Here is a 13,042-nt window from a genome sequence, read left to right on the forward strand (position 1 = left end):
GAGGAACATCACCAACTGTGTATGGCTACACATTTTGATTAGCACTGCTCAACAAATGCAAATGCACTCATATGGCTCCTGAAAGATAATAAAGAGTGAATTTGCTGCTTTTAAACACACCTTGGAAAAAAACTATTTTTAAAGTATTTTGAATTCCCAAAATGTCTGATTAGCTTGTGAATTATGTGCAACTTGTCTATAACTGATTTTAGAGATCACGAAAGAAAATCTTTATATCATTCACACCAGGGGTGAAATTCACTTACCTTCGCTACCAGTTTGCAAATGTGCCCGTTGTTCACGCATGCGCAAAGCCTTCTGTGCATGCACAAAGCCTTCTGTGCATGCTCAGAGGCTTAAAATAGTCACAAAATAGCGACCTCATGGTGTCTGTGCAGGTGGGCGGAGCCTCCCGCAGCCACCGCTACTGGTTCGCTCAAGTCGAATAGAACCGGCTGAATTTCTCCCCTGATTCACACTAACCAAGACATATACAAAATAGTTTGGATAAGTTATTATGTCTGCTTTGATTTCAGAGGCTGGGAGGGAGGGCACTAAGATTATGAGCACAACTTTATTTTTTGTTTGTTTAAAATGTCTTGTTTAGATGATAGAAAGTGAGACAAACATATAAAACCTATCCTATGAAATATGTGTTCTGGTTATGTATGTTATAAAATTGCACATAAAATATGCCATTTTGTCTACAGTGTGATAATTCTCAGTAATTATTTTACCTTGGTGTCATCTTTCCAGTTAATTTCAACAAATTAGGTTTGCAGTATCCTAAAAAGAAAGTCCAGTCCTGATACCAACAAGCAGTAAGCTCAATTTAACTTCGCTAGCTAAGGGTTTACAGGATCCTTTGCCAGAAAATTAGTCTCATATTTACATAGGCCATCAGTTTACTACTGTAGTTCTTTGTTTTCGTAACAGTGCCTTGTGTGAGTTTTACTATATATTATTTAAATTAAACACATCTTTCTGAAAAAAATGCACTTTGGTTCTTGAAGTTTTATAAAAATTGAGAAGACATGAACTGGAAAAAAAAATCTGATATCCATATGTAAATTGAAAGACTTCAACGTCTGCTACGAAATTATCTGTTACAATTTTTTTCATGTAAAATAAACAAGTATATTTTTGGAAAGCTTTTGGTAAAATTTAGTACATTTTTTTAATCCAGCAATTTTACTGAATTAGCATTTACAGTTCTGAAGTATTATCTACTAAAACTGGATTTAGAATATGTAATAGACAGTAGAAGCATCTTTATTTTAGATCAAATCATTGGTCTAGCTAACTGCAGTGTTTTAATAACAGCAGATCGCTGTGTGGCTCAGATAGAACTTTTCAGCTGTATTTAAAAATGCCCAGAATTGAAATTTATACCTCTTTGTAGAAAGCACATTTTACTACCAAACAATAATACTTTCCTTTTCCTTTGATATTAAAATTCATTTCTTTGAACAAATAAGTTCTTAACACTGAGTTCCAAGAGAAAATGAGACAATATAGAACAAAATGAAGTGTGCACGGTACTTAAATATTTGGAGCAAGTAAAATGAGTCCTCAGATTGACAGTGAAAAAAAAAAAGGCATTTGATGGTATCAGAGTTACACTTTTAAAAATACTTTTATGCTTAGTGTTTGAGAAGAGGCAGGGAGAACAACTTTTCTCAACAGTAGCTATACTGTTTGCAGTAGAAATACAAATAAATAAATAAATAAATAATCAAATAAATAAATAACTATTGAGACATTTACATTAGCCTTCTAGAATTGGGCTTGTCTATAATGAATATTTTACAACAGAGGAATGTATTATTTTCAGGAATTTAATATCTGAAATGTTTTTCCAAAAGTACAAAATACATTTCCAGTTTAAAATCTCCTAGTTAAAAAAAAAGTCCTAGTGATTCTGCATCACTAAATTTTTAAACTTTTGACTGAACTCCCAATATCTCATTTTCTTGCCAAGAAAATCCTGTCTGCATCCTTAAGGCTCCTATAGATCTGGTAAGAACAAAAGCCACTTTTGTGCCAATCCAAAGATCACTTACCAGGTGAGGATACTAACAACAAGCACTTCCACAGTCATTTAAATGGAAGAATCCAATTCACAAGTCAAATGGTGCAACAATAGGATGTACAATTTAACCTACACAGAACAGTGATTGAGGCACATGGATTTTAATTAGCACAGATACAGTAGATCTTATTCAGGCTGGAACTAGAGGGCTTTTTCACCCTGAAAATATCAGTGGAAATGAATAGTAAAGTATGGAAGAAATTAACCTATAGCTTGGAATGAACCAAACCTTTCCACTACTATGATGAGAAAGTCATCTTACATAGTACCAAAAGCAAACTAAGCATTGCAGGAGTGTTATTCCAGAAATCAATTAGTTTCCTGAAGTATATATGGAATATTAAACTCTGTGTTTAAAAAAAAAATCAACAATTTTGTGAAAAACAAATGTAAAGGTTTTTTGAAATCATGCCTTTTCATCTCAGAAGAAGACCAGAGACAACATCCTGAAACCTGTGAAGTGAAGTGAAGTAACTTTTCGTTGAACTCAGATTCCTCTCAAAACAAAGTGGTGGTAAACTTGTACAAATACAAATCTAAAAGACAGAAGTAACATAAGAATGACTATTCGAAACATCCCTATCTTACTTATCTGTATGCTACATAGTTAACCCAAAGAAAACAGCAATTTCTCCATTGTATGAGAACAATTAAGATAAACATTGTTACACAATCGTGTCAGGTGTAGTTAGCAAAAAATCTCAGATGTGAAGTGACTTTCCCCCCCTCTTTTAGACAAAACAATAAATAAAAACTTCTTTTTCTTGAATGAGAAAAAGTAAGGTGATCTTTCAGGCTTTCCAATGAAACTGTTCAGGATCTGTCTTTCCACATATCTCCCCATCCCTAAGAAGTAGGAAAAACACAGTTTTCTTCACTGTTTCTAGAGATAGAGGTATCCAACCCAGTAGACAAGGTTAAAAAGCAGGAACGACGTGGGGAAAAAGACTCTGGAATAAGAGTCAAGTTCTAAGATGTCTATGTGTATCCGCCCTTTCCTCCAGGAACCCGATTTGCATTCTTCGTAACAGCAGAAAAAACTCTGACAGTCTTTCCCATCCAGACACTCATAGATACAATTGTCTTCAAATTCTTGCCAGTACATGGCATTGTTCAGTGCGATGACTGTAGGGGGAGGTCTCATCTCTAACACAGAGTAATTCTGCAGAAAAAAAGAGACAAAGAGGCTGTACCATGGCAACAACAGAAGTCTTGAAGTTTCCTGGCTCTAATACAGGCAATCTAAAGAAACCATGTTGTCCAGATTTCCTTTGACACTTTATATGCCAAGATACATACATTTGAATGTCACAGAGCAGTGGTAAATGGAAGTAGGTGTTGGTAGATGGAGTATCCAACACAATTTTTTTCTGGATGGCACTCAGGTTTAAAGGGGTTTTCCCTACTTGCATACCACTATGAAAGAGACATAAATGACATCTATTTTCTGCCATGTTCCCATGAACTTTTCTTTACCTTTGTTTCAGTGTACAGGTGAGACAGACATATGCTAGATTTTCTGTATCTGTGCTGGTATTAAGGAAATATTTTGCCTCTTATTCTACCTCCATGCACGGGGAACCTCAAAGTATATAAAGTGAATTAGGCTTTGCCATACGTTCCCCTGTATTGACATCAAGCAGTGATTGAAACAGACGCGGAGCAGGGATAGGCAAAGCCTGAAACAACTATTGTGTTGGAATAATGTTTTTGATGAATCAGGGATTTCTAGGTAGCCCTTGAATTCAACACTGGGGGAAAACCCAAAGGAATTTTGTTGATTTCCCAATGTGAAATGGCAAGGGGAACATTCAGATTTAAGATGCACTATGTTGGCATGCTTCTTTAAGACTGAGTAATAATAACAGTTGTTTAATTAAAAGTATAATGGTATTTAAATAAAATACAAATAAAATATCTAAGTTTTAAAATATTCATACTCACCATCATGTGACCAAAGCTGACATCAGGCAGCTCAAATAAATAAAAAAGTAAAGTATAAGAACACAAGTTATAAAACAATACAAAATTTTTCATATTTTAATTATTAAGAAAATCATAAAAGATTCCATAACAGCACAATTATATTTGTGTCTACTTTGAATAATTCCATTCATTCAGAAAGTTTACTATTGACTAAACATGAACAGAGTTGCCGTATCTTATCCCATTTATTTTTGATACGTGTCCACCTTATACAACAAGATCCAAGACAACAGATACGCTTTTACCTTTTCATGGATATCATGGGGAAATGCTTAATTTAAATTGTGATCTTCAACTCAACAAAGCAAGCCATACGATTCACCTGTAGCGGCAATTACCACAAGGGAAAAGGTGGTTCCCACCAATCTTTCTGTAAACCTAACCCAGGGGTCGGTTCCACTTACCTTTACTACCTTTAATGAGAACATGTGTAAATCATCAGTGATGCTGTCGGGACAGGTGGGCAGAGCCTCCCACCACCATTACTACTGGTTCGCAAGAACCGGACCGAACCGGGAGTAACTCACCACTGACCTAACCCCAAAACCAGTCCTAATCCTAACCCTTGTGTTGATCTCAAGTAGAAGTGAATTTTCAAATACTGATTTCTTGTCTACAGAACATAAATGAATATATTCTCTGGGATTTAAAACAACGTAATTATTTTTTTCTAAATTTTTTGGGGGGGATAACAGGGAAGTGATCTATGGGAGTAAATTCTCCTAGTTCAAACAAAAAAACAAAGAAAAAAGTTTGTATTATAGGTTCTAGTTAACTGAAAAACAATAACATTTTGCAGCATTGTATTATGGGGCTTTAATAGCCTGGTCATTTCTATTTGTATGAACATCAATACCAGTTAAGGGTCTGCTAAACTTTATTTGGAGTCAGATATGAACAATCTCACAGTCATGTTTTATAGAGGTGGAAAGGTTGCAGCGAGCAGGAAAATAATAAAAATGTACATTTATGAGCAAAGCCAGGAATTTGTTGTTTTTCTACTTTTAAAACATTTTCTTTGCTTTAAAACTATATTAACATTGATTATGTCGCATCAAGTCATTGTTGATTCTCATGGTCGATATTAGTATTACATATATTTACAGATTAAAGTTTTGCAAGAAACCAGCTTCAAAATAATGCAATTGTTTCTAGCAGTTGGGCTTTAGGTTGAGTAAAATCATTGTAGAATTTAAATGCAAGGTTGTCAGTTGAAGCATGACTGAACTGAACAGTTACTACTTGTAAGACCAGACCCTTGTCACTCTGATGATCCACTGTCATTATTCTAATTTATGAATTGGTTATAATTAATTCAATAATTCATTAGGCATGATCATTTTACATTAGATATACAGCTCCCTGAATTTTTGTATAGTACACTAAAATACTAGAGATATTTATCAATCAATCATATTTATACAGCTGCACATCTCATGAACATCACTTTCAGTTGGGATAAAATGAAATAGAATAAAATAAATGTGGTGAAAGCATTTCAGTGCAGTAATTTCGTGCATTTCTAGTACAAAGGACTGTTACAATGCACTCCTTTTATTAGACAGCATTAGCCAAAGTGTTTATTTAAGGTCTAAATCCAATTAATTACTAATCTCTGTGATAATGCAGAAGAATTGTGCTCCATTTTCAATAGGACTTTATCTTACCGACTTTTTCTTTTTTGTACAGTGTGGCTTCCTGCAACTGGAGTAGTAGTTCAGGGTTGCATACTCCATCAAAGCAGCAAAGACAAATAAGAAGCATACGGTCACAAAAAGGTCCATTGCAGTGACATAGGAAACGCGTGGCAAGGAATTTCTTGCAATGGTGCTCAGCGTTGTCATGGTTAATACTGTGGTGATACCTGGACAACAGAACATAATTTTCTTGTAATATTTCCAGAAATATCTCTACCTTCAATTTTTAGAACAAAACCTTACTTATTATAGCATGAATTTTGATAAACTGTAACCTGGATTCCATAAGGAATTAGATCTTTTTTGAATTTCTGTTCTTGATTATATCTCCTAGATAATGAGCATTTTGGCATTATACTGTCTTTCATATTTTATATTCTTCAAATATTATGAAGATCTTTAAATGTATCAAATCCCATTACAGCATATATCATAAGATCACACTTGTTATAGAAAAATATTCATAAATCGCCATCCAAATTCATATTTGATTTTCAAAGACAATATCTTGAGTTTTAAATTGCCGTATAACAACATTTAGAAAGGGAACAATATTATTGGTAAACTCACAAGAAGTGATATGCTTCAATAATATAGACAGAAACCACCCACCTATTTGCAATCCCATCTATGCCAAAAGTGTTAGTTATATCATTGCAACTTAATCCAAATGGATGGATTCAACACCCCGCTTCCCATTGAACTGATTGTTGCAATAAAAACACCTGAAATGCATGTGGGGAAAAAAATCTGGAAAGAAAAAAATAGACACATAGCACATAGTATGCAGGTAATTTTCTACTTATGACCACAATTGAGCCTAAAATTTCCATTGCTAAGCAAGACAGTTGTTAAGTGAGCTGTGTCTCTTTTTATGAACTTTTCTGTCACACTTGTTAAGGGTTAGGTGAATTATGTGGCTGTTAAGTGAATCCGGCTTCCTCCACTGACTCTACTTGTCAGAAGCTAGCTGGGAAAGTCACAAATTGTGACTCCGGGATACTGCAACTGTCATAAATACATGCCAGTTTCCAAGTGGCCAAATTTTGATCATATGACCATGGACATGCTGCAATGGTTGTAAAGTGTGAAAAACAGTTTTAAGTAACTTTTTCCAGTGCAGTTGTAACTTTGAATGATCACGAAACAAATGGTTATAAATTGAGGACTATCTGTACTTTTCTATGGCTGAACTCTAACATTTGAAAAACATACCAAGAAGCAAATGCAAGAAAACACTGTTTTGTTAAAACTTCAGGACCTGCAGTATATACTTCAATACATTATTTGACATCTCTGTTCTCTGCTCATTATTTTTTTCCTGTGCATTCTTTATTACACCATACCCTGTACTGCAAATGAAGAGTTTGTTAAAGTGGATGAAATCTTTAATTCATACACTTGGAGCACTTCCCCAAAGCCCCAGCATTTTTAAAATTAATATCATCAGATGCATTAAATTTTACAGCAATGGGTCAGAACTGAATTAAGAGAGTGAGATCCAGAACTTTTTTGACCCAGTAAGTTTCCCTATTCATTTTAGTTAAATAACATTAATTAACTTTAACAATGTCAGGGTGGCAATTAATCCCATTCTGCTTTTGGGTAATTGCACCTTGATTTAGAGAATGGATCGTGACCATTTCCTTGAAGTATACTTTAAGAAAATAAACCCGAAGATATGTTTTCTAAGAAAAATTTATTTGTTATAAAGAAAATAAAACATCTTACTAGCTAATTAATTACATCTTGGCAAAGCTTTCCCGGCCACCTCTCCTGGCCGGAGAACAAAGAAAGATAGAAGAAAGTGAAAAGAATGTGGACATGCGCAGTTAGCTTACTGATAAGAACTTGGCAAGCTACGGTAAGTCTGAAAGTTCAAAAATAAGAGCTCATCTGGTAAATACAAAAATGCAGTGACAAACAAGTAATTCAGTAAGTAACATTAAGGTTACTTTCAGCAGCAAGCTAAATTGCAGACAAATATCCCTTGAAATATATTTGGAATCGCATTATTTTACTATTTCTGTTGAAAAACCTCCCCTCCTGCAGCTATGTTGAACAAACAAGGTGAAGCAATGACTCTACACAGGAGAGTAAAGAATGGTGTTTTACTACAAAACTCTTAAATCTATGCTTCATTTCTGTATTTCTACATTGATTAATGCAGTTTGTTTATTGCCTGAAACCTGGACAAAACTTACAATCAGAATCATACTGTGATTTCTTAAAATCATAACATCCATAACCATAACCTAATTTTCCAACTGAAGAGTAGAAACTTTACACTAAAGTAGTTCAGTATGGTCCTGTTGCTTATAATTGATCTCCAAAAGCCTTTTCTAGAAGAGGTATATATTATGCTGGTTCTGGAATGCTATGTGTGCTTTAGGGGGACAAGTCTTTCCAAAGAAGGGTGGCTACCACAGAGTATATTTGCCAGAGATGGAAATCCTTAGCGGGCACTCCTTTAGGACAACCAGAAACTAATGGGGAAAGGCAGTCTCTAAAACATTTAGGCTCTGAGCCACATAGGATGTCGTAGATGGCAACCAGTAACTTGAATTGCAGAATCTTTTTAATAATCTAATGCAGCTCATGCAGCAAAGGTGCATGATAAAAATATGGCAGCATCAAGACAAAGCGACTAAGCACATGCATCACTGCATTCTGGAGCAGTTAAAATTTCCACATAGTCTTTAATGATAGCCCATGTATAGTAAGTTAGAGTAAAGGGCATGAATGGCTCCCTTCAGTGCATTGTGTTCCAGGTAAGATTGCAACTGATACAGAAGGTGCAACTATGCACAACTGAAAGGCCATGCTTTTAACTATACTTTGAGCAGCCACCTTGAGTCCAGGACTTCCAGATTGTGACTCTCCTCTTTTGACTTCTTTCCCATGCAACCCTTATGTGGATCCATTCACTCATGGAACTACCATAACACCATGTCACAAATCCAATTTTTGGAAGTGGTCCAGAATATATTGTGGTCAACAGTATCAAAAACTGCGGCAAGAACTGGAAGGACCAAGGAGAGGTGTATCACTCCAAATTCTACCAAAGGTCATCCATGACAGCAACCAATGCAGGTCCATCCCATATAGATTATATGACTAATCCTAATATAGTAACTACTGTCTCTACTGAATGATAACAGGCAGAACCATACAGTGATAGTTTATAAGAATTGCTTTTCAAATATTCTGTTTGTGCAGCATCCATACATAATGACTCATCCTGTAATCTGTGAGTTGCCCATTAATGCAAGAGAAAATTCTTGCGTCAGCATCACTGAGAAAATAAATCTTATGGCTTAACTATTTTTTGTTCAAACTTCAGCAATAGTTCAGTTTCCAGTAATGGTGATTAGGCATCTGCAGCAAACCAAGCTTATGTTAAAATGATGATGCACATGGCAACATTCTAATGGAGATCATGCCCATAGCTAATGGCATCCTGATGTCTGATGCAAATATATAAGTCACTATTTTTGTATCATGGCATCAAAATATATTTTAGTCACTTGTACCCCACTGCAGTGAATAGCGGCCACTACGCCATACCCTACCCTACCTCTTCAAAACTTACTAAAATTCTGAATAAACATTTTACTTAAAATTTTAATTACAATAGTAAAAACTAATACAACTAAACTTACATAAAGAGAAGAGAATGACAAAAAGAACCAGTAGAAGAAAAAAGAAAAACATAACAGAATAAAAGAAATATTCTTTTATCCGTTCCAGGGCCAGTCATGAATACAAACTCCGAATTCCACTTATGTTAGAGCCTTGGTGGTGCAGCAGACTAATGTGCTGTTAACTAGCACCAGCTGCCTGCAATTACTGCAAGTTCAAATCTCACCAGGCTCAAGGTTGACTCAGCCTTCCATCCTTTCGAGGTAGGTAAAATGAGGACCCGGATTGTGGGGGCAATAAGCTGACTTTGTATAAAAAAAGAACACTGCTTTGGGGGGGGGGGCAAAAGCCCTACTAAGCAGGTATATACAAAAGTATGAAGGCTATTGTTTAACACATTGTAAGCCGCCCTGAGTCTCCGGAGAAGGGCGGCATATAAATCAAACCAATAAATAAATATGTTAGCCCTTTGTCCTTAATACAGGCTTCTTGGACAAGTTCCACAGAACCCCTCAAGCCAGACTCTGGATTCCCCTCATAATTACTGATCATCTAAAACTGGTTCATTGCATTTAAAAGTAGGGTACAATATTTGAAAATTCTAATTGCAGTTGCTCATATATTCACATCTGGATGTTACATCTCTGAGAGCCCAGATGTGAAAACTTTTCAGTTATGAGACCTATTTCATAGGTCTTTCAGCAGACCAGGTACCACTGGCAACCCTGCATCAGTTAATGGTTGGTGGGTCCAAAACCAACATGGTAGAAAGTAGGTAGAATTTGAAAATAACACAAAGGTTTGCATGAAACTAGGCACAGGATTGTGAGACATTTCAAATAAGAAGATTTTGCTCAGCTCTTGAGAACATTGCTTTCACAGAAACTTATATTTTATGTTTGTAAGCTTATACCTGAAATATATAAAATCATAAGGAGGAAATTGCTTTCCACATAGGCATATTGTGAAGACTTTTCCATTTCTCTGAGTCAGCCAGAGGAGGCCTATGTTTAGCTCATATAGAGAACTCTGAATCTAAAACAAGTTTTAATTTTTTTATTGGAAATAAGTCAATGACCTCCAATTTAGTTGCAGTCAGTGAGAGCCTTTACGATTTGAAGCAGTAGGTGAGAGCTTTGAAGAGTATTACTGAGTAGGAAGTGCAGGAAGACGTTTTAAGTCAGCGTTCTGCTGTGAAGCAACATGTGCACATTTGCAGTACACATATCCTTTCTTCACTTTTCATTTATAAAATGCTTTGCCTTCTCTTAGGAGATTCTGAGATTGTCAAAGAAAGCTTACATATGATGAAAACACATTGGGTCTGGTTCATATTAGTGGGTAAGAAGCTTTGCTTCAGTGGAAAAAAGCTATAAAGTGGTAAAATTACAGAAAAAGAGAATTAGCTAGCAGGAAGCAAATATTTGGAACCTCAGGTAGCCACTTACTCCAACTATCACCATCTTGTCATGCAGTGCATGGAAGGTAATGATGCAGATTTGTTTAGCTGCTAATAAATTTCAAAACTACTTTCTAAGTTTCATGACTATCCTATACAGTCCATGCCCTGTTCACCAAAGCATTTGATGCCTAACATGGAAACTCAAGGCAGATGAAGATGAATTTGTTCATAGCTGTCAAGAAATAAATTGTTTAAGAATATTGCTACTCATAAGAGCCACAACAAGTATTAAATTATTTAGGGGTTGGAAGAAGGGTCACAGATATTCTTATTGCATTCCCCAGCAGACCACATTTTTCTATACTGAAAAATAGTCTCTACTTAATAGAAAATACAATATATAAGTATTGGTAGAAATCCTTTTCTGTCTAGATATATCCAGAGAAGTGATTATTGAGAATTAACAAATCCTTGTGTAAAAGAGGCTATTTGGTAAACTGATCTCTGATAGAACTGTAGTCGCTTTCTTAGAATAGGAAATTGTTAGGAAATTGTTATTACCCAACTGGTTGATCAGGCAATATATAAACCAACATTGTGCGTTTGTAGCTAAAAGTATTATGTAGCTTTAAAAACTGTGTTGCATCATCATGCATCCTGATTGCCTGAGCTCTATAGCCAATGTACGTAAGGAAAGCTGAATTATGGTTTGTGTGGACATTACACCATTTTACCTGCTGATATGCTGTAACTCTATATTTTATCTCTCTGCATGATCATTGCTTGATCATGGCTATTTATTGTTTTGTAATATTTATTAAGTGTTTTTATATTGAACTTTGTTCCTGATTGAAACTAAAGAAGATCTGTTTTATAGTATTTTTCTATAACTGGTAAGAAGACTTTATATTGGAAAATATCCCTGGACTGATCTTTATCTCACTTTATATGTGTATGACTTGGATTGTTTTTGGACTATGATTTTGCTTTTTCCCTAAAAGTAAAATACTATCAAAACCCAGTTTGTTTGACTGTTAACTATTATTATCCACAATCATTCTCAGTCTCTTTCATGTGTAAACTCAAAGGGTACTCTGCTCAATAACTTACAACATCAGTTGTGAGACAAGAATATCCTTAACAAAAGCCGAGAAGTGTTCTCTATTAGTCCATAAAATCTTGATCAATAGAAACAGGGATATATATTTTTTACATTTAACACAGAGGTGGGTTTCAGCAGGTTCTGACCAGTTCTGGAGAATCGGTAGCGGAAATTTTGAGTAGTTTGGAGAACTGGTAAGTACCACCTCTACTGGCCCCGCCCCCATCTATTCTCTGCCTCCCGAGTCCCAGCTGATCGGGAAGAAATGGGGATTTTGCAGTAACCTTCCCCTGGAGTGGGGAGGGAATGGAAATTTTATAGTATCCTTCCCCTGGAGTGGGGTTAGAATGGAGATTTTACAGTATCCTTCCCCTGCCACGCCCACCAAGCCACGCCCACCAAGCCACGCCACACCCACCAAGCCACACCCACAGAACCGGTAGTAAAAAATTCTGAAACCCACCACTGATTTAACATATAAGTTAGGTATGCCAGGAACTAGGATCACTGTAGGAAGTTTCCAGTGAGCTTGGAGAAGCCAAATTTGGTTTAAATTTGTACCAAAACTTTTAAAGGGTTAGAGTTAGGGAAAACACTATATAATGACCATGAAATGTTGACTTCTAGAGAAAAGGATTGAGATCAGGACTAGGTTAAAAGTCTATTCTTAAAAACAAGAAAAGGAGTAGAAAAAGCTCACTGGTTGTCTAGCTAAATTATTGATGAACAATGGTGTTCACACCCTTTATAAGAACCTATGTATTTAACCTAATATTATGATTGTAAAAATAATATATATTTAAAAACCCTTTTCTTTATTCCCCATAATCTTCTGTTCAGCATCCAACCTGAAGTAAAGTTGTGATGAACATTTCATGCCAATGCCATGTCCTCAAGCAAAAACAAAGAAAGCCCAGCTTTCCAGCCTTTTAAAAAAGCACCTTTGAGGCAACCTTGACATGGATGACTGAGAAACTCCACAGACATTTCATGCCAAATTTGGGGAGATGTGGCTAAGGAAGAGTTTAGCACGTATCACTTTGGACACTGTAGAGTGATCAACAACAGTAGAAGGAAAGCTAAGAAGATACAAAAACCAAAAGATTAATAGTAGAACATCA

General features: G+C 35.6%; 1 protein-coding gene across 2 annotated transcripts in view; it reads right to left on the reverse strand.

The window, feature by feature from the left end:
* Positions 1–1,827: 1,827 nt before the first annotated feature.
* The window catches only part of GABRG3 (gamma-aminobutyric acid type A receptor subunit gamma3), a 428,102-nt gene continuing 416,887 nt past the window's right edge, over positions 1,828–13,042 (reverse strand). For both annotated transcript variants that reach the window (XM_034431373.3, XM_034431374.2), the window contains 3 exons: positions 5,746–5,942; positions 4,037–4,066; positions 1,828–3,254 (listed from right to left, as the gene is read on the reverse strand). In XM_034431373.3, the coding sequence (XP_034287264.1) occupies positions 2,976–3,254; positions 4,037–4,066; positions 5,746–5,942 (506 nt within the window). In that variant the 3' untranslated portion in view covers positions 1,828–2,975. The remainder of the gene's footprint in view (positions 3,255–4,036; positions 4,067–5,745; positions 5,943–13,042) is intronic.

This window comes from Pantherophis guttatus, chromosome 5 (assembly GCF_059756535.1).
Source record: "Pantherophis guttatus breed Tessera chromosome 5, ASM5975653v1, whole genome shotgun sequence".
In the NCBI taxonomy this organism is placed as follows: Eukaryota; Metazoa; Chordata; class Lepidosauria; order Squamata; family Colubridae; genus Pantherophis; species Pantherophis guttatus.